Source organism: Muscardinus avellanarius, assembly GCF_963383645.1.
Source record: "Muscardinus avellanarius genome assembly, chromosome: 21".
In the NCBI taxonomy this organism is placed as follows: Eukaryota; Metazoa; Chordata; class Mammalia; order Rodentia; family Gliridae; genus Muscardinus; species Muscardinus avellanarius.
The window spans coordinates 21,118,089-21,138,520 of NC_137807.1; the positions used below are offsets into that span (position 1 = coordinate 21,118,089).

The following is a 20,432-nucleotide window of genomic DNA, read 5'->3' on the forward strand; positions in this document are numbered from 1 at the left end:
CCCTATTTCTGTATCCGCACATCTGCATACGTGAGTCTGTAAGCTGTCACGGTCCCTTGAACCTCCTCCCCCGTCTTCTGATACCTGCACGAGGCTCACCAGGCCTGTGATGAGCCACCTCCCTGCTCCCTGGAGAACCCAGGACCCAGCACCCGGTCTGCAGCTGGAGAACTCCAAAACAACCCGTTTTCTTATTTTCTACTGCTGGGCTAAGAACAGAGACCTGAGCCCCGCAGTTGGGGCTTAGGGAAGTCAGCAACCTCCAAAATCTACTGATTTTTTATTATTTCTTTTTTTTGCAATACTGAAGATTGAACCTGGGTTATTTATTTTACCTCTGAGCTATACGCTCGGTCCTATTTTTTATTCTTTATTTTTGAAACAGGGTCTCACTGAGTTGCGGAGGGCCTCACTAAGTAGCTGAGGCTGACCGCAAACCTGCAATCCTGTGTCGGCCTCCCAAGTACTGGAATGACAGCCTGCGCTGCTACCCCCAGCTTTATTTCTTATTTTGAAAAAGGATCTTGTCCAGTTGCTGAGGAACTCACTAAGCTGCTGAGGCCAGCCTCGAAATTCCAATACTCTGATCTCAGCTTACCAAGAACTGGGATTACATGTGTGCACCACTATGCCAGCTGATTTTTTTCCCCCCGGTGGTACTGGAGTTCCTGGAAACCCTTCTACCTCCGGGCTACACTCCCAGACACTTATTTTTTATATTTTTATTTGGAAACAGGGTTTCTCTTAAGCCAGCACGGCTGGCTTTGAACCTGCGCGATCCTCCTGTCTCCGCCTCCCAAGCGCGAGGATTACAAGCTTGCGCCACCACGCCCGGCTTACTGATTATTTTTAAAGCAATCTCAAAATCAGGTGAAACCTCGAGATTGGGCTCTGGGGAAGTCCTGCGGGCAGCCCTCCCTCCAGCCAGCCAGGCCTCGGAGGAGCTGGGCGCCGGCCATTCTATGTCTGCGTTCACTGTCAAAAACCCCGTATATTGTGTCTTCTCTGCCCGTTCACCTTTGCACATCTGAAGCTCGATCGGTTGCTTAGCGAGCAGTAATTTAAATACCACTGATTATAAAAATGACCCCCCCAAAGACACCAACACACACCCTGTTTTTTGTTATCAATCCCTGTAGATTTCTGGCTCAGTGGGTGCGAGGCATCTTACTCTGTAGCAGGTGCACAGTTGCCATGGTGACGGGGGTGGCCATGGGTTCCACAGCCTGGGGAGACTTGGTGGGGGTGAGATGGGGCGGTGAGGAGAGGGACGGGACCCTGTGGGCAACCACGGGACCCCCCAGGGGCCGGCAGCAGCACCCCCAACCCTAACCCCAGCAAAGCCCTCACCTTTAGGTCTCGGTACACGACGAAGCGGTTGTGCATGTGTTCCAACCCCAGGATGATCTCGGCGGCGTAGAACCGCATCTCCTTCTCAGAGAACACCCCGTGCTGGGAGAGGTGGTAGTGCAGGTCACCGCCTGCAGGCAGAGACGCCCGGGTTAGCGCGCGGCGAGTCCATTAGCGGGAGCGAAAACCAGAGCCGGGCATGGGGGCACGCGCTTGTCATCCCAGCACTTGGGAGGCCGAGACAGGAGGATCACAGGTTCGCGGCCAGCCGCAGCCACTTGGTGAGGCCCTCCGCAACTCAGTGAGACCCTGTTTCAAAATAAAGAATGAAGCCGGGCGCGGTGGCGCGCGCTTGTCATCCCCGCGCTTGGGAGGCGGAGACAGGAGGATGGCGCAGGTTCGAAGCCAGCCTCGTTGGCTTTAAGAGACCCTGTTTCCAAAAAAATGTACAAAATAGGTCTGGGAGTGTGGCCCGAACGTAGAAGGGTTTCCAGGAACCCCAGTACCACCAAAATAATAATAATAATAATAATAATAATAATAATAATAATAAATAATAATAATAAATAAAAAGGGTTATGGGTGTAGCTCAGAGGTTGCATGCTCCTGAGTTCAATTCCCAGTAACACACACACACACACACACACACACACACACACACACACACATACAGACACAAAGAAATGAATAATTCAATCCTGTCCGATAACTGAGTTACTCTATATACTAATCCAAAGAGGGCTTATGGGCTGCCTCTACACACAGACCAAAAAATTAAGAAGTCAAAATAGTCACTTGGAGAGATTTTTTTGTGTGTGTGGTACTGGTGATGGAATCCATGGGCAATGCACCTTCAACCTACACCCCCTGCCCTATTTTTTATTCTTTATTTTGAAACAGGGTCTCACTGGGTTGCAAAGGGCCTATGTAGTAAGTAGTAGAGGCTACACTCGAACCACAATCCTCCCGTGTCAGTCTCCCAAATGCTGAGATTACAAGCGCGCGTCACCACGCCCGGCTGGGGCTCATTCTTGTGTCTGTGAAAATTCCTTTGTGTTCTTGGATAGCTCTGGTTTTAAACCAAGAACTCAAAAAATATAATAGAATTTCAAGTGAACTCCCAAAAAAGGACGAGGCACCTGAGTGCTGGAATTGTACATCTTTCCACTGATGCTCCTGTTACTAAAAATGCTTTGAAAATACACCATTTTGCCTTGGGAAGTGATTCTTCCAGCTCAGTGGGTTTGGGTGTCCTCGGAGTCATGGTGCACAGTTTAAAAAATATGTAGAGCCGGGCGTGGTGGCGCACGCTTGTCATCCCCGCGCTTGGGAGGCGGAGACAGGAGGATCGCGCAGGTTCGAAGCCAGCCGCGCTGGCTTAGGAGACCCTGTTTCCAAATAAAAATATAAAATAGGTCTGGGAGTGTAGCCCGGAGGTTGAAGGGCTTCCAGGAACTGGGGTTGAAGGAACCCCAGTACCACAAAAAAAAAAAAGATATATATATAGAGTACCAGGGATTCTGAAAGCACTGTGGATTATTAGGCCAAGATCTGGACCGGCCCAAGTCGGTCCTTTGAAGTTGGTTTTCACGTATCTACAAAGTCTATCTTTGGCCCAGATCCTTGGCAAGGTTTTTTACTCTGAAGAGTTGAAGGCCAGGAACTCAGTTAATTAAAGACCTAGACTAGCTGCATTCCAGAAAATCAAATTTCACTGCCAATACTTCAAGAGAATATGCTTTAGAAATATCCAGCTTCCTGAGAAGAGATTGGCAGACCCAGAGGGAAATCACAGTTGACGTTGTCAAGTGAATTTTAATTGAAAACTGCAGGGGACAGATTTCCTCAAAGTTCAGGGAAAACCTAATTACCAGAAAGACCCACACGGCCAGCCTCCCCGGCTGAGCACGCACCGAGTGTAGGTGGGGGACTACGGTGAAGCCCCAAGGTTTACTTACCATTCATCAGATCCAGAATGAAGCAGAGTTTCTCCGGGGTGTGGAAGGCGTAGGTCATACAGACAATGAAAGGACAGTTCTAGAGTGGAGAAACACATGTTTATAAGACAAGCAAAGGCTGCTGGGAGCCGTGGTGACGCATAATCCCGGGACTTGGGAGAGGCTGACAGGAAGTTCACAGGTTCAAGGACCACCTCAGCAACTCTCAGCAACCTAGTACGACCTTGTTTTTCAAAACAAGAAAAATAAAAAGAGGCAGGGGGTATAGCGGGGAAAAAGAGAAAGTGTTTACCATCAGACACCACACCTTGGATTCCAGCCCAGCCACCACTTGGCTGTATAGAATTGGGTGAGTCTGGTTACGGTGAAGAGCACAGAGGCACACAGTGTTTATCACTAGTACAGGTGATTAATACTGAGGTCCTCACCTCATTCCATTAACATCCTCTTTTTTTAATTTTTGGTGTTACTGGGGTTCCTGAAAACCCTTCTCCCTCCAGGCTACACTCCCAGACCCATTTTTTTATATTTTCTATTTGGAAATAGGGTCTCTTAAGGCAGCACGGCTGGCTTCGAATCTGCACGATCCTCCTGTCTCCGCCTCCCAAGCGCGGGGATTACAAGCGTGCGCCACCACGCCCGGCTTCACATCCTCTTTCAAAGACTAAATTCTACAGAAAAACATTACTGTCTCATTATTCTTACTGGTACCCAACGTTTTGGTTCTGTGTGGTCAAGTATGTGCTCCCATCTCTGCTTCTGAAGTTGGGAGAACCATGATGTGAGGAGGAATGGGCCCTGTGCTACTGTTCTGAGACGCCGAGAAGGAAACAGAATTCAGTGATCATTCGAAAGCAGAAAAAAATATACTGTGGCCAGGGACTGAAGAACTCAATTATAAACAGATTTCGCCGGGCGTGGCGCACGCTTGTAATCCCCGCGCTTAGGAGGCGGAGACAGGAGGATCGCACAGGTTCAAAGCCAGCCGCGCCAGCATAAGAGACCCTGTTTCAAAAATATGAAATAGGTCTGGGAGTGGAGCCCAGAGGTAGAAGGGCTTCCAGGAACCCCAGTACCACCACCACTAATAATAATAATAATAATAATAATAATAATAATAATAATAAATAGATTTCAATTGTCTCCTAATTAGCCTACAGGTTCTACACAAGCTTAATTAAAATGAACATTTACATGTTGATTCCAAAATTGATGGAAATGTGATCAAGGGGAGTCCATAGCCGGGCGTGGGGGTGCACGCTTGCAATCCCGGCACTCGGGAGGCTGAGACCAGAGGATCGTGGTTCACGGCAGCCTCAGATACTTAGCGAGGCCCTTCACAACTCAGTGAGACCCTGTTTCAAAAAATAAAAAAACTAAAAAAATAGGGCTGGGAGATGTAGCTTGGAGGTACAATGCCCCTGGGTATTGTCCCCAGTACCGTAAAAAAAAAAAAAAAAAAAAAAAAAAAAAAAAAAAGGGAAAAGAAAGAAAGAAAAAAGAAAAAGAGGAATTCACATAGGCTTGGGGAAGAGCAAAGCTGGAAAATGTTCCCAGCAGCAGAAAGTGAGACTTATTATAGTTAACAGTAGTTCATACACTTTGGTGTTAGCCCAAGGACGTAAACTAGTAGGAAGGAAGAGAGAGTCCCCAAAATAATATGAACATATGTGGTCATTTGGGCTATAATGGTGACCAAGCAGGATGCAGGAAGGATGGTCTCAGTCAGTGGTGCCAGAGGAGGTGAGGATCTATACAATACAGCATGCACCGATCCCTACCTCACACCAAGTGAGTGTCTATGCTATACAATATGTATCAACCCCTATCTCATACCCAGTAAGTATCTAGACCGTACAGTATGCACCGATCCCTACCTCACACCAAGTATCTATACCATACAGTATGCACCCAAACCCTGCCTCACACCCAGTGAGTGTCTCTACCATTCAGAACGCAGTCAACCCCTACCTCACACCAAGTGCGTATCTAGACCATACAGTATGCACCCACCCCTGACCTCTGCCCCCTTCCAACACCACCTGAGGAAGCTCAGGGCTGCAGGAAGCGTCTCCTATAGAGTCCAGTCAGCCCTAAAGATAGGGTGTTGTTCCCTGCCTCTGTGAAGGACACACGGACTTCAGCAGGCAATCCTAGACGGGGCTCACATGGGCCTGCCTCTGTCCTGCCTTTTGTCATTTTAACTGGCTAAATCGTGCAACCCCTGCACCCCCCTCGCTCTCCCGACGGAGTCCCCAGATGCCTACACCTGTCAGATGGGGCTCAGCGCTGCCCGTGGTCTGAGGTTATAGAATAAACACAATCCCCACTGCTGCAATCACTCCTGTATATTTGTCGTTGACACAGTGTAAGGCAGGTGCCTCTGCAGGGCTCGCTGCCCACAACCAGGCTCTGCAGGGGCTGAGCAGACGTGGTGAGCTCCACATGAACTTCCCAGACAGCCAAACACTGCCCGGCAGGTAAGACAGGTGGCACCCGGGAGACGGAGAAGCTACAGGTGGTGGGAACCGCTGGCTGCAGGTGGGTGCTGCCGGGTCTTCAGAGGAGCCCCTGGGGTCCCGCCCTCCTGGTCCTGCCAGAACGTCCCCCCAGAAAACTCTCCGTCAGTTGATGGTGACCTCCAAGCTGCATGTCACGCTCTCTCTCTACTTAACAAACTTAATTTCCAGCTGTTAGCAGGTTTTGAAAGATCCCTCTGTGCTATAGACACACGCCTGTTATCCCAGAGCTTGGGAGGCTGAGGCAGGAGAATCACAGGTTCAAAGCCAGCCTCAGCAACTTAGTGATGCCCTCGGCAACCTAGCAAGACTCTGTTCCCAAATAAAAAATAAAACTGGGGGTGCAGGTCAGAGGTAGAATGCCCCTGGGTTCAACCACTAGCACAACAGGAAGGAAGGAAGGAAGGGAGGAAGGAAGGAAGGAAGGAAGGGAGGAAGGAAAGAAGGAAGGAAGGAAGGAAGGAAGGAAGGAAGGAAAGAAGAAAGGGAGGGAGGAAGGAAAGAAGGAAGGGAGGAAGGAAGGAAGGAAGGAAGGGAGGAAGGAAGGAAGGAAGGAAGGGAGGAAGGAAAGAAGGAAGGGAGGAAGGAAGGAAGGAAGGAAGGGAGGAAGGAAGGAAGGGAGGGAGGAAGGGAGGGAGGGAGGGAGGGAGGAAGGAAGGGAGGGAGGGAGGAAGGAAGGAAGGAAGGGAGGGAGGGAGGAAGGGAGGGAGGGAGGGAGGAAGGGAGGGAGGGAGGGAGGAAGCCTTCCGTGTTGGCCTAGAAAGCTCACGGTGTGATCTGGCCCTGTCTTTCCAGCTCCATCTGACCCAATTCCAAATAACTTTACTCTAACTCCTAGGAGTATATTATATCTTCATAAGTTTTTTAGAAACCATGCAGTTTAATATTTGAATAAAAATATAAATAATTCTCTTAAATTTAGTTCAAAGTAGTAGCCCAGCATAACCCCACTTTTTAATTCATTCCCTTATGATCAGACCGCAGAAGAATCAAAAACCTTCCTAACCCCCTCATTTGAATAAAATCAATATTAAAATGAGACATGAAAACCGTCCTTACATTCTCCCAACTTCAAAACATTTTCCCATAGGCTTTCTTAAAAATAAATATCCAAGGCCTTGAGACTACTCATTAAAAATTAATATTTTAATAACTACTTAAAAGTCTCCAGTTGAGCAGGGGCATGTTTGAAGTTGAAGGCACAGACACTCCGCAGCGGAGAAGCCGTGTGCACGTGCGACGCGGCGCCAGCACCAAGTCACCCCCCAGGGCCAGGCTGCGGTCAAGAGCTGTCCTGCCTGCCGCGGGATCTGCTGGTGCCGTGGCCCGGCCACTTACCCCCGTGCTGACTAGCGCCAGCATGATCCGCTCGTTTAGGGCCAGCGTCTCCCCTTGTTTCAGCTTCACCCTCTTCTTATCCAGGCATTTCATGGCGTACCTAGGAGGACCAAGGGTCTTGAAAAGTCCACACCGTGCCTAAGGCTGGACTGACTGCACAGTATACAGCACCCAGCAGGAAGTCGCTAGAGAACTCGCCCATGCTTAAAAGAAGGAAACTGGAACCCAGATGCCAAGGAAGAAATATTCATTTGCGTATATTGTGGGGGAAACCAAAAGAGTAAGGCTGAAGATATTCTGTTGGGTGTCATGGCACACACCTGTAATCCTAGTACTTGGGAGGCTGAGAAAGGAGGATGGCGGGTTTGAAGACAACCTCAGCAACATAGCGAGACTCTTGGCAACCTAGTGAGACCCTGTTTTAAAACAAAAAAATAAATAAATAAAAGGGCTGGGGGTGGAGCTCGGAGGTAGAATGCCCCTGGGGTCCATCCCCAGTACCGCAAAAAAGAAAAGATTTAAGATATTTCTATTACTGCATGGATTTAAGTTCCAGTTAAATAAAATATAAAGTAGATGAATAAACAAACTTTGTGTCTTGCTGTTGTTGAATAATAGAGGCAAAAGAGGTGTGTGTATCCTATGACCAGGTGAGAGCTGTGAAATCGTCAGGGGCCAAGTTTTGATAATAGTGTAGAGAATAGAGGCCTCTCACAATGGATTTGTTTCTAACTTTAATATTTATCCTTATAGCTGAATAATAAAAATAAGACTCGCGTATCCTTGGTAAAAGTTAATTGAGGAGACTGCCAGTTGACGACTTCAGATCTTCAGGAGCTTGGACGGAACTGACATCAGGAAAACACAGATAAGTGGTCCAGCATCTTTTATGGCCACAAGTAAGCACCAGGAGGCATTCTCCTTAGGATAAGGGAAAGCTAAAGGGAGCATCTGCAAGGCCTTTGCACACATCTCCAGGCCTGAAAATACTATGTGTGCAATTAAGTTCCCAGCTGATGGGCTCCTCCTATAGCTCCGACAGTCTTGAGGGGCTGGGACTCAAACAGCCCATTAATCAAAACTTACCATGGTTGAGTCCCAGGTAGACAGTTGAATGTGCAAATGTGGCAATTTCCCTTTTCCGGGGGTTCTCATAATGAATCCACAGGCAACAATTTGCTTGATTATGGGAAGAAATGTCGAGACCAGCCAAAGTGATGTGTCCTTTAAATATTCCACTTTTATGATTAGGATTTTTTTTTCTTTTTCAGTACTGGGGATGGAAACCAGGGGAATTCTATCTCCAAGCTACACCCCCAGCCCTACTTTTTTATTCTTTATTTTGAAACAGGGTCTCACTGAGTCGCAGAAGGCCTCACTAAGTAGCTGAGGCTGTCCGCGAACCGCGATCCTCCTGTCTCAGCCTCCCGAATGCTGGGATTACAAGCGTGCGCCACCACGCCCGGCTTATGAGCAAGAATTTTTTAAAATGTGTCACCCACTTATGAAACCTCTCAGTTGCAGGCGGCAGCCCCAGCCTGGGCCACAGGACGGGCCAGTGTCTGTAAGGGACGCACCCCAGAGCCACCAGCTCGGGCTCCGAGGGAGGGGTGTGAGTGGCGCCTGGTGGGCAGACAGCCCCAGCCCCGAGCCCCAGCCCCGAGCCCCAGCCCGAGCCCCAGCCCCGAGAGCGGCCTGCACCTGTTCTACGTAGCAGAGAGGATCCTGACCCCGCGCTAGTGTTTTCTGAGTGTTTGTTAAGATCATAATTGTGTACAAAGAGATAAAGAGGTATTCTTTACTTCTACAACATTATGTGACAGGTTAGCAATTCTAAATGCCCTGACAAGCTTCGATGATGGAACAAAACTGATAAAATGGAAAGAGATGTAGCCAGAGGCTAGACAAATATATCAACTACCATCAAAGCTCCCGAGTTGACGGGATCTGGGACGGGAGGGAACGGGAGAGAACTATATATGGATATTTTTTTTACGTGTGTGTGTGTGGTAGTGGGGATTGAACCCAGGAGTATTGTATCTCTGAGCTACATCCCCAGCCTTATTTCATGTTACTTGGAAAGAGTCTCACTAACTTTCTTTTTTTATTTTGTTGTTGTTGTTGTTTGTTGGTTTTTGGCGGTATTGGGGTTCCTGGAAGCCCTTTTACCTCCGGGCTACATTCCCAGACCTATTTTTTTAAATATATTTTATTTATTTATTTATTTATTTATTTATTTATTTATTTATTTATTTGGTGGTACTGGGGTTCCTGGAAGCCCTTCTACCTCCGGGCTACACTCCCAGACCTATTTTATATTTTTGAAACAGGTCTCTTACGCCAGTGCGGCTGGCTTCGAACCTGCGCGATCCTCCTGTCTCCGCCTCCCAAGCGCGGGGATGACAAGCGTGCGCCACCGCGCCCGGCTAATATATTTTTATTTGGAAACAGGGTCTCTTAAGCCAGCGCAGCTGGCTTCGAACCTGTGCGATCCTCCTGTCTCTGCCTCCCAGATACTGGGATTACAGGCTCTTCCATGAGGTCATAGAAGAGCCCACGTCCGCGCCCCTTTCATGTTGCTGGTATTTATTACGGGTCAGGTGGTTGTCGAAACTCTGCAAGGTCTTATCTCACTCAATTCCCTCAACAGGGTCATTTCAGTTCCCTCCTTTCCAGAGCGGAACGTGGAGGCCCTGGGGGTCACCAGCTGTGCCCAGCACTCAGGGGAAGCCGCCCCTGTCACACCTGGCCAGCGCTGTCACACCTGGGTCCTGATGACCCGGGTCGCCTGGCAGTGCCATCTCCGCATCACCCCAGACTCCCAGCTCGGGTGCACCCGGCCTCTGCTCCAGGCTGCGCAGGGTCCCAACGCAGGCAGTGACCAGAGGTTGAGACCAGTGAAGGAAAAGTCCAGTCCCCAGATAATGAAAGGTGACTGTGAGCCTGCCTGGGGCACAGGGGACACAGCAGAGCTGCCCGGTCCAGTCCCAGGAGGAGCAGGGCAGGGCGGGGGCACCTGGACTGTGCACGGCCTTAGGTGAGGTCAGCCCACCCCTACGCCCCAACTCAGTGACTCTGCTTCCCTCCCACCCCGCCAATGAGCCAGCACCTCCTTGGGCTCCTGTTCAGGCTGCTTCAAAGCATGTTTGCTTTTTTTTTTTTTTCTTTTCTTTTTTTTTTTAGAAATATGTTCGTTCTTTTTTTTTTTTTTTTTTGGTACTGAAGATGAAACCCAGGGACATTGTCTATTTTTAGTCTATTTATTTATTTATTTATTTATTTATTTATTTATTTCAGCACTTATGAAACCCAGGGACAGCCTGCCTCTGAGCTAAACCCCCAGCGCTATTTTTTATTCTTTATTTTGAAACAGGGTCTCACTGAGTTGCAAAGGGCCTCACTAAGTAGCTGAGGCTGTCTGCGAACTGCGATCCTACCGTCTCAGCCTCCCAAATGCCGGGATTATAAGTGGGTGCCACCATGCCCGGCTTGGTCTTTTTATTTTTGAAACAGGGTCTCACTGAGTTGCAAAGGGCCTCGCTAAGTAGCTGAGGCTGTCTGCAAACCGCGATCCTCCTGTCTCAGCCTCCCAAATGCTGGGACTATAAGCGTACACCACCATGCCTGGCTTATGTTAACTCTTAATAACTACAAAAAAAAAAAAAATCAGCAGTTGGTTTTTATTTAGAAGAGCCTTCCTTTTGCAAAGCAAAAAGCCCTTCTGGTATTACAAGGCAGGGAGGCTGAATGTCCAGGCCCTGGGTGTCAGGGAAACCACGCTATCTGCCCGCAGCACTGGCCATGGCGCGGCTGTCCACACAAGCCACCGTTTAACTTCCGTGGAATTTAGGAGCAGGGAAGGGCCCAGCTTACATTCACAGTCACAGTATTTAGAAGGTACATGCAGCCTATGTCTTTGTGCAGTTAATTACGTCAGGAACAGGGTCACCCGTTTCGATATTTCTTTTTTTTTTTTTTTTGCAGGTCTGGGGATGGAACCCAGGGGCATTTGACCTCCGAGCTACACCCCCTGCCCTATTTTTTTATTCTTTATTTTGAAACCGGGTCTCACTGAGTTGCAGAGGGCCTCACCAAGGAGCTGAGGCTGTTCGCGAACCGCGATCCTCCGGTCTCAGCCTCCCGAATACAGGGATGACATGCGTGCGCCACCACGCACGGCTTCGTTTCTATATTTCTACAGAGAGATTTCCTTTTGATGCAAGCATAAGCTTCTCTTAAGAGTTTTTGTTTTTGTTTTTGTTTTGGTGGTACTGGGGTTCCTGGAAGCCCTTCCACCTCTGGGCTATACTCCCAGACCCATTTTTTTAAAATATATTTTTATTTGGAAACAGGGTCTCTTAAGCCAGCGCGCGTGGCTGGCTTCGAACCTGCGCCATCCTCCTGTCTCCGCCTCCCAAGCGCGGGGATGACGAGCGTGCCCACCACGCCCGGCAAGAGTTTTGGTCTACGTGAGTGAGGTGTGTACGCATGCCTCTACCATCTTGGGCTCCATTAAGATGTATGACCGCGCGGCACCCATTAAGAAAAATAAGAAGAAAGAAAGGGAGGGCTCACATTTTTCCCGTGTCTGCCTTCCTGCAGCCGTACACTTCTCCAAATCCTCCTCGTCCGATAATCCGGTGTACACTAAAATCGTTCATGGTCAACTGTGAAATAAAGCGCAGCAGGCATACACAGGTCACGCGTAGGCAGGCCATCCCAAAGATTTTTTTTTTTTCCCATGTGAAACACGCGTAGCGATTCAGATGTAGGGAGCCGCCCTTTTCCCTCCTAGGACTGATTCCTTGGATCAAAGTAGGGATATGCCGGGTGATGAGGAAGTCTCGCCCTCTGCCCTACTTCCAGGCACAGGAGACGCCAAGAGGAGGCTAGAGAGGGAGGCCGGAGTGGGAAGCAGTCATCAACACTGTTTGCTACTCTCAGCCTGAGATGGCCAGCTGTATACCCTGAAGACAGCTGTGTGTGAATCTTCTCATCAACACAATAGGCAAAATGAGCAGCCTAAGCCGGGCACGGTGCCGCACACCCGTAATCCCAGTCCTCGGGAGGCTGAGATAGGAGGGTCGGAATCGCGAGGCTAGCCCCGGCAACTTAGCGAGACCCTCGGCAACTTGACAAGGTCCTTTTCCAAAATAAAAAAATAGAGCCAGGCGTGGTGGTGCAGGCTGGTAATCTCAGTACTGGGGAGGCTGAGACAGGAGGATCATAGGTTCAAGGCCAGACTCAGCTACTTAGTGAGGCTCTCTGCAACTTAGCGAGACCCTGTTTCAAAATAAAGGATAAAAAAAGAATGGGCTGGGGGTGTAGCTAGGAGGTAGAATGCCTCTGGGTTCCATCTCCGACACCAAAAAAGAAAGAAAGAAAGAAAGAAAGAAAGAAAGAAAGAAAGAAAGAAAGAAAGAAAGAAAGGAAAAGAAAAAAAATAAAAGCCAATAGGGCTGGGGGGGTGGCTTGTGGGTAGGATAATCCCAATATATGTGAGAGAGAGAGAGAGAGAGAGAGAGAGAGAGAGAGAGAGGGGAAACGCCAGCCTCCGCTACTTCAGAGCCTAGAGTTCAGGAACAATCTTAACAGTTCCAGGATCTGTCTGCGTCAAGGGCCTCTGCGTGCTGACGACAGCGGGCCACATGATGGGGATGCCCGGCAGACGCAGCCACGTGGACTCCGGGAGGCTCCCCGGGTGAAGGGAGAGGCCGGGCCGGGCCGGGCATGTGAGCGGGTCACACGGAGGCTGCATCAGAAGCCGCGCGGTCCGCGGCAGCTCAGCGAGGCTCAGAGATTCAAGGGCGCAGGTGCAGACAGTGAGTCCCCGGTGCACGGGGAGGGGCCACCAGACACGGGAAGATCGCAGCTAGTTTACCTATCTGGGCAAATTCAGGGGGAGCTTCTTTAGGGCCCCCACGCGACCCTTAAAGCATGGCACCCACGTGGTCAGCTGCGACGGTCACAGTCATTGTGAGGGACTCCGGGGCGGCCACGGGAAGACACAGAAGAAAGACCCAGGAACTGGGATACGTGGTGGGTATCAGAGGTGTTTTTTAAAAAAAAACAAAATAATGTGGGTTGCCGGGCATGGTGGCGCACGCTTGTAATCCCCGCGCTTGGGAGGCGGAGACAGGAGGATCGCGCAGGTTCGAAGCCAGCCTCAGCTACTTAGTGAGGCTCTCAGCAACTTAGTGAGACCCTGTTTCCAAATAAAATATAAAATAGGTCTGGGAGTATAGCCTGGAGGTAGAAAGCCTCTGGGTTCCACCCCCAGTACCACCAAAAAAAAAAAAAAAAGAATAATAATAATAATAATAATAATAGTAGTAGTAGTAGTAGTAATGTGTATTAGTTAACTAACAGGCAGATCATGGAACCAGCCTACGATGAATGCATTAAAAATTATGGGACAGCTGGGCATGATGGCGCAGGCTCGTAATCCCAGCATTTGGGAGGCTGAAACAGGAGGATTGTGGTTTGCAGACAGCCTCACATACAAAATAATATTAATAATAATTTCTCTTCCAACACTACTATTTCAAGTAAAAATCTTAAAAATATTTTTTTTTTTGGCGGTACTAGAGATGGAACCCAGGGGCATTCTACCTCCGAACTACACCCCCAGCCCTATTTTTTTTTATTCTTTATTTTGAAACAGGGTCTCACTGAGTTGTAAAGGGCCTCACTAAGTAGCTGAGGCAGGCTGTGAACTGCGATCCTCCTGTCTCAGCCTCCCTAATGCTGGGATTACAAGTGTGAGCCACCACGCCCGGCTTAAAAGAAACTTTAAAAACAGTGGATTCCTTCAGTCAGTCACAAGCTCATGTAAGGGGAGATGGCGAAGAGGGTCAGAGGGGCCGTGTGAAGGACCATGTGTTCTAGAAGGAAGGTCAAGGTCGCGGCATGGCCGACACTAAACACTCCAAGATGTGTGGCCGAGGAAGCGCGTGCTAGACCGCGCGGCCTGGGTCTGAAGATCGCTGTTGACATTTCACCACAAGAGACCACACGAAGCCTCCCTCCCGAGGGGTGGCCTCGCTTTTACGACTACGCCCAATGTTTTACACGCGTGCATTCACTGATAAGAAACAGAAAAGAAATTTCATGAGAACGGCAAAAGACAGGGCCATACAGAAGCTGAATGAGGTAGATGTGTACTTTCACTGCTATTTTGGTTAAAGGGTCGGTTGCCGCTGAAAATATCTTTTTTTTTTTTTTTACATAAATAAGCACGTTCTTATGTGAAAATAAAATAAGAACGAAAAGTCCGGTTGTTTATCAGGGAGCACGGGAGGAAGGGCCGTTCACACACAGAGCTGGAAGGAGGCCGTGTGCTCGGGCAGCGCACCCCTGGGGAGCAGACCCGGGAGAAAGCATTTTCTCACGAGGGGAAGGGAGCCAGAGGAAGTTTGTATTTAAAAAGGGAAGGGAGAAGAAAAAAAAAAAGAAAATAGATGATACTTACGTGAATATTTAATTCTACGTTTTTCCATTGACAAAATCGAGTGAACTTGTCACTAAAAGAGAAATAATTATTGAAAAGTTAGACCGCAGATGATCTGCATTTTATGGTGCGATGTGATTCTAATATAAACTACAATTGCACCGCCGACATTGCTTCTTGAACAAAAAAAAATTCTCCTAACATTTTTTTTTTCCCACTAGGCATTCGCTGCTGTAATGCAAATGAAAGATTCTGTGTCTCCTCTTTTTTTTTATCTGAACCGGCCCTGTTCAACAGGCAGCGAACACCAGCCACACATGTAATTTAATGAGACATTTTATATATCCCGGTGGATCAGAGAATGGACCGTTTCCACATGGGATCGTGTGAAATGATCCCGGGGATCCTCCACATTCTGGTTTATATATAAAAGACTTTGAAGTCAGGTGTGTCTTTTGAACTTATATTTTAATTTAGACAAGACACATTGCAAGAGCCCAGACTCTGTGTGCGGCTAGTGGCTACCATATTGGACAATGTGCCTCTAGATGACAAAAAAAATTAATATTTACACATAATTTTAAGAGCAGAGAAGACTTCACCACCATGTTGACCAGAGCCCAGAACCCGCACGTCCATCACCTCCAAGGACTTTGCGGGAGGCACCGCCCATAGCTCTCCCTTGACAGCTCAGGAAACCAGACCCCGACATTAAGTAGCCTGGCCAAGGTCACACAGGGAGTGGGGGCCACAGCCGCGCCCACACCGGCAGGCGCGGGGCCCCTGCTCAACCCGAGCTTCCTAGGGCCTCGCACAGGGTACAAAGAGCGTTGGAGACCCTCGAGCCCCAGGGTCAGCTGGGGCACCATACACGCACATCCCCAACAGATGGCGGGGCCAGTGTCTTCTTCATCCGTAAAGTAAGAAAAACATCTGTCCCCTGGCTACGTGGTAAAGCCATCGTTTTGATTGCTTTTTCTATTAATGAGCAATGTATACTTGGGGGGGCTATTATTAAGTTGATATTCAAAAGAAATGTATTCTATGGAGTTGGGGGTTTGCTCCAGGGTAAAACATATGCATGAGGTCAAGGCCCTGCACTGGAAACCAGGAAGGAAATGAGGGAGGGAAGGAGGGAGGGAGGGAGGGAAGAAGGAGGAGCTACTCAATGGCAGAGCACTGTCTAGTATGCGCAAGGCTCTGGGTTCTATCCCCAGTACCACCTAAAATGAGAGACAGGCGCAAGAGTAGGCTAGACCTTTTTTTTTTTTTTTTTTTTTTTTTGCGGGTCTAGGGATGGAACCCAGGGGCATTCGACCTCCGAGCTACACCCCCTGCCCTATTTTTTTCTTTATTTGAAACAGGGTCTCACTGAGTTGCAGAGGGCCTCACTAAGTAGCTGAGGCTGGCCATGAACCGCGATCCTCCTGTCTCAGCCTCCCAAATGCTGGGATGACAAGCGTGCGCCACCACGCCCGGGGGAATGACTTCTTGAAAGCTGAGAATATTCTTAGCGCTGCCTGGGTCTCACCTAGCCCCAGGCATGACTCCTCACCTAGACAAGGGATCAGGGTTCTTAGAATGTAGGAAAGAAAAGGAAAAACAGAACAGACAGAGGGGAGAAGGCTGGAGGGGCTCTTATAAAGTGCAAGTCAGCTCCAGGCTTTAACATCATTAAGAGGACACCTTGCGACACCCACATTTAATAGGTCTTTAAAAGAAAAGGCTCGGCCAGGTGTGGTGGTACACACTTGTAATCCCAGTACTCGGGAGGCAGAGACCGGAGGACCGCAGGTTCGAGGACAGTCTCAGCAAGTAGTGACGCTCTCATCAACCTAGTGAGACCCTGTTCCCAAGGAAAAATAAAATAGAGGTGGGGGTGTAGTTCAGAGGAAGAATGCCCCTGAGTTCAAACCTCAGTACCAAAAAAATAAGTAAATAAAGTTAAACAACAAAAAAAATAGGGTTCCTTTATGAACATGGTAATGGCAACCTGCTAATAATCCAAACTCATACTAGAAGAATTCTTGTAATGGCAGAGAAACTTTCTTTTCTTTTTCTTTTTTCCCCGTGACTCTACAGTGATTTTGAGAGGCCCTGCAAGGCCATCCGAGGACCGAGGACGTGACGCCAGGACACAGCCAGCCTGGGTGTCCTCGCATCGACAGCCACGGCGGGCCCTGGAGGCCCCGCGTCTACTGGGCTCTCCGCTCTCCTCTGCTGGGGGGGTGCCCCCCCTCTCTCTCCTCCCCTCTCTCTCTCTCCCCTCTCTCTCTCCTCTCTCCCCTCTCTCCTCTTTCTCTTCTTTCTCTCTCCTCTCTCTTTTCTTTTCTCTCCCTCCCTCCCTCCTTTCCTTTCTCTCTCTCCCCTCTCTCTCTCTCTCTCTCTCTCTCTCCCCCTCCCTCCCTCTCTCTCTCCCCTCTCCTTTCTCTTTCTCTTCTCTTTCTCTCTCCTCTCTCTCTTTTCTTCTCTCCCTCCCTCCCTCCTTCCCTTTCTCTCTCCCTCCTTCCCTTTCTCTTTCTCCCTCTCTCTCTTCTCTCTCTCTCTTCTCTCTCTCTCTTCTCTCTTTCTCCTCTCTTTCTTCTCTCTTTCTTCTCTCTTTCTTCTCTCTTTTCTCTCTCTCTCTCTCTCTCTCTCTCTCTCTCTCTCTCTCTCTCTCTCTCTCTCTCTCAAGCTGGAGTTCAGAGCTGCTGACCTGGCACATTTCCCGGCTCACCCTGAACGGCTGGCAAACCAGAAACTGGAAGAGCCTCTACATCCTGCCCAGTAGGCATGGGTCTGCTGTGGCCAGTTCCTCCTAGGGGCACAGATGGCCCCCGGGACTCCAGCTCAGTCACTGGCCGGGTGACTGAGAAACTCTCCTCCCTCCCTCCCTTCCTTCCTTCTTTCTTTCCTTTCTTTTTTTGCAGTACTGAGGACTGAACCCCAAGGGCATTCTACCTCCAAGCTACACCCCTAGCCCTATTTTTTATTCTTTATTTAGAAACAGGGTCTCACTGAGTTGCCATGGGTCTCACTAAGTAGCTGAGGCTGGCCATGAACTACGATCCTCCCGTCTCAGCCTCCCGAATGCTGGGATGACAAGTGTGCGCCACACGCCCGGCTCCTCGCTTCTAATCAGTACCTGGACAGAAGGGAAAGTCCTGTGAGGCACAGGGCTGCGGCCACCCGGAGCCTTTGCAGATGCCCTGGAGCACCTCAGGGAGGCCGGTGTCTGGGCCTGGACGTGGGAGGGTAGGGACACCTGTCTCGACTCCAGTGCTGAGGTAGTGGGTCAGGGTGTGGGCTGTGCTCTCAAGACCCAGGTAGAAGAGAGAAACCCTTCCTTCCAGATTCAGCTTCCTGGAACTTAGACCCATGTCCTTGCTTGGGCCACAGGGTGGGCAGAGAGGCATACCCCTGACCTGCTGGGGGCCCCTTTCCTATCAAACTACAGAAGGAGAAATCTCCTGAACCCCTCAGGGCACCCACCTGCCAGGTCCCTAGGAGGAGGCCCGAGGCCAGATAACTGTATTTACAGGTTTTCACTGCTTTCAAAACCCAAACTCCAAACCCAAGACCTTGTTCTAATTTCAGCATGATTAACATAAAAAGGGTTTACACGAGCCGGGCGTGGTGTGGCACACTTGTAATCCCAGTACTTGGGAGGCTGAGACAAGAGGATCACAGGTTTAAGACCGGCCTCGGCAACTTAGCGAGGCCCTCCGCAACTCAGTGAGACTCTGTTTCAAAATAATACATACTATAGAACCGCGGGTGTCGCTCAGAGGAAGAATCTCCCTGGGTCCAATCCTCGGTATCATTAAAGAAAGAAAGAAAGAAAAAAGAACTTACAGGTATAAGAAGAAAATACTTATTTACTTAAAATTGTAAATGTTAGCCAGGTGTGGTGGCGCACGCTTGTCATCCCAGCATTCGGGAGGCTGAGACCGGAGGATCGCGGTTCGCGGACAGCCTCAGCTACTTGGTGAGGCCCTCCGCAACTCAGTGAGACCCTGTTTCTAAATAACGAATAAAAAATAGGGCTGAAATAGGGCTGGGGGTGGAGCTTGGAGGTAGAATGCCCCTGGGTTTCATCCCCAGTAACACACACACACACACACACACACACACACACACACACACACCCAAAAAAATGCAATGTGTATGTCTGTGAACCACGCAAACCAGCTATTTTTGTTTTTGTTTTGTTGTTTGTTTGTTTGTTTTTTGGTGGTACTGGGGTTCCTGGAAGCCCTTCTACCTCCGGGCTATACTCCCAGATCTATTTTATACTTTTTTTTTTTTTTTTTGGAAACAGGGTCTCTTAAGCCAGCGCGGCTGGCTTCGAACCAGCGCGATCCTCCTGTCTCCACCTCCCAAGCGCGGGGATTACAAGCGTGCGCCACCACGCCCGGCCCACACAAACCAGCTGTATTTCAGGGGAGGAGGAAGGCAAACTGGGTTGGAGATGCCTAGCCCGTGTCTGTGAGCCTGGGCGTTGGGATGGACCACCGTGCTGGCTACAGGACACCCAGGCAAAGCCTCCGGCCCCTCTCAGCACCACACCTCTCCCCGGTTCCTTGCACTAAAGCTACGTAGACCCAAAACATACAGGACAGCAGGTTACAGAAGGCACAGCGACGGAGCTGGCCCGGGATGGGGCTGAAGCGCGGACCTGAGCCAGCCACCTGCTCCCTCGGCCTCACCGCGCCGCCCTCTGGCAAAGTTTCTGCTCCGTCTCGGAAGAACGAACCATCCCGATGAATATTCGTTTCCCAAAGTGCTGACTGGACCCTAGGAAAAATGATTTCCTGGACTCCAAGAGGATCGCAATACAGCTTTTTTTTTTTTTTTTTTTTTTTTTTTTTGTGGTACTGGGGTTCCTGGAAGCCCTTCTACCTCTGGGCTACACTCCCAGACCTATTTTTTATATTTTTATTTGGAAACAGGGTCTCTTAAGCCAGCGCGGCTGACTTCGAACCTGCGCGATCCTCCTGTCTCCGCCTCCCAAGCGCGGGGATTACAGGCGTGCGCCACCACGCCCGGCTCGCAATACAGCTTTTTAAAAATTATTATTATTATGTGGGTTTTTTTTAGGTGGTGGTGGTACTGGGGTTCCTGGAAGCCCTTCTACCTCCAGGCTACACTCCCAGACCTATTTTTTTATACTTTTTTATTTGGAAACAGGGTCTCCTAAGCCAGCGCGCGTGGCTGGCTTCGAACCTGCGCGATCCTCCTGTCTCTGCCTCCCAAGCGCGGGGATTACAAGCGTGCGCCACCATGCCCGGCCTTAAAAATTATTTTTTTAAATGGCTTTTGTTCCATGAGCAGGAGGAGAAGAAAAATAAAAAATAAAATAATAAAAAACCAGGAAAGTATTTGTCCTCGCGGTGCAATTACGGACCAGCTGCTGCACTCAGCTCCAGCGACAAGACGCGATCGATCGTCCTGGCGATCGTCCGGAAATGAGCCCGGTTTGCAGAGAAAAGGACACGGGGTGTGAATGCAGATTTGGTTTCAGAAAGCTTGATTCTAACACTGTGTTGACATAGAAAAATACTCAAAACCCTGAAGAAGTGATCGCTTGGTGTTCAGAATGCATACAAAGCGCACATTTTTATAAATGTACCGACCAACTTCAGAATCCTCTCGGACAAACTCTCTCCAGGGCTTGAGGGACCCACAGGGGCACGTGTGTCAGGTACATGGAGGATGTATACAATCCCAAACCCACATCAGCCTGTACCCTGCTGCCACCCAAGAATCAGGTTCAGCGTGGTCCCACTCAAGGAGACAGACCCCCCAAGTCCAAACAAAAGAATCAGAGAAACAACA

At 49.4% G+C, this 20,432-nt stretch overlaps 1 protein-coding gene across 1 annotated transcript in view; it reads right to left on the bottom strand.

Moving 5' to 3' along the window:
* Positions 1 to 20,432, bottom strand: part of GRK3 (G protein-coupled receptor kinase 3) — a gene marked incomplete at both ends in the record, with an annotated part of 131,670 nt that overhangs the window by 39,611 nt on the left and 71,627 nt on the right. Inside the window, 5 exons of the mRNA XM_080717506.1 lie at positions 1,351 to 1,481; positions 3,309 to 3,387; positions 7,166 to 7,265; positions 11,741 to 11,832; positions 14,637 to 14,688. Of these exons, the coding sequence (XP_080573632.1) occupies positions 1,351 to 1,481; positions 3,309 to 3,387; positions 7,166 to 7,265; positions 11,741 to 11,832; positions 14,637 to 14,688 (454 nt within the window). The remainder of the gene's footprint in view (positions 1 to 1,350; positions 1,482 to 3,308; positions 3,388 to 7,165; positions 7,266 to 11,740; positions 11,833 to 14,636; positions 14,689 to 20,432) is intronic.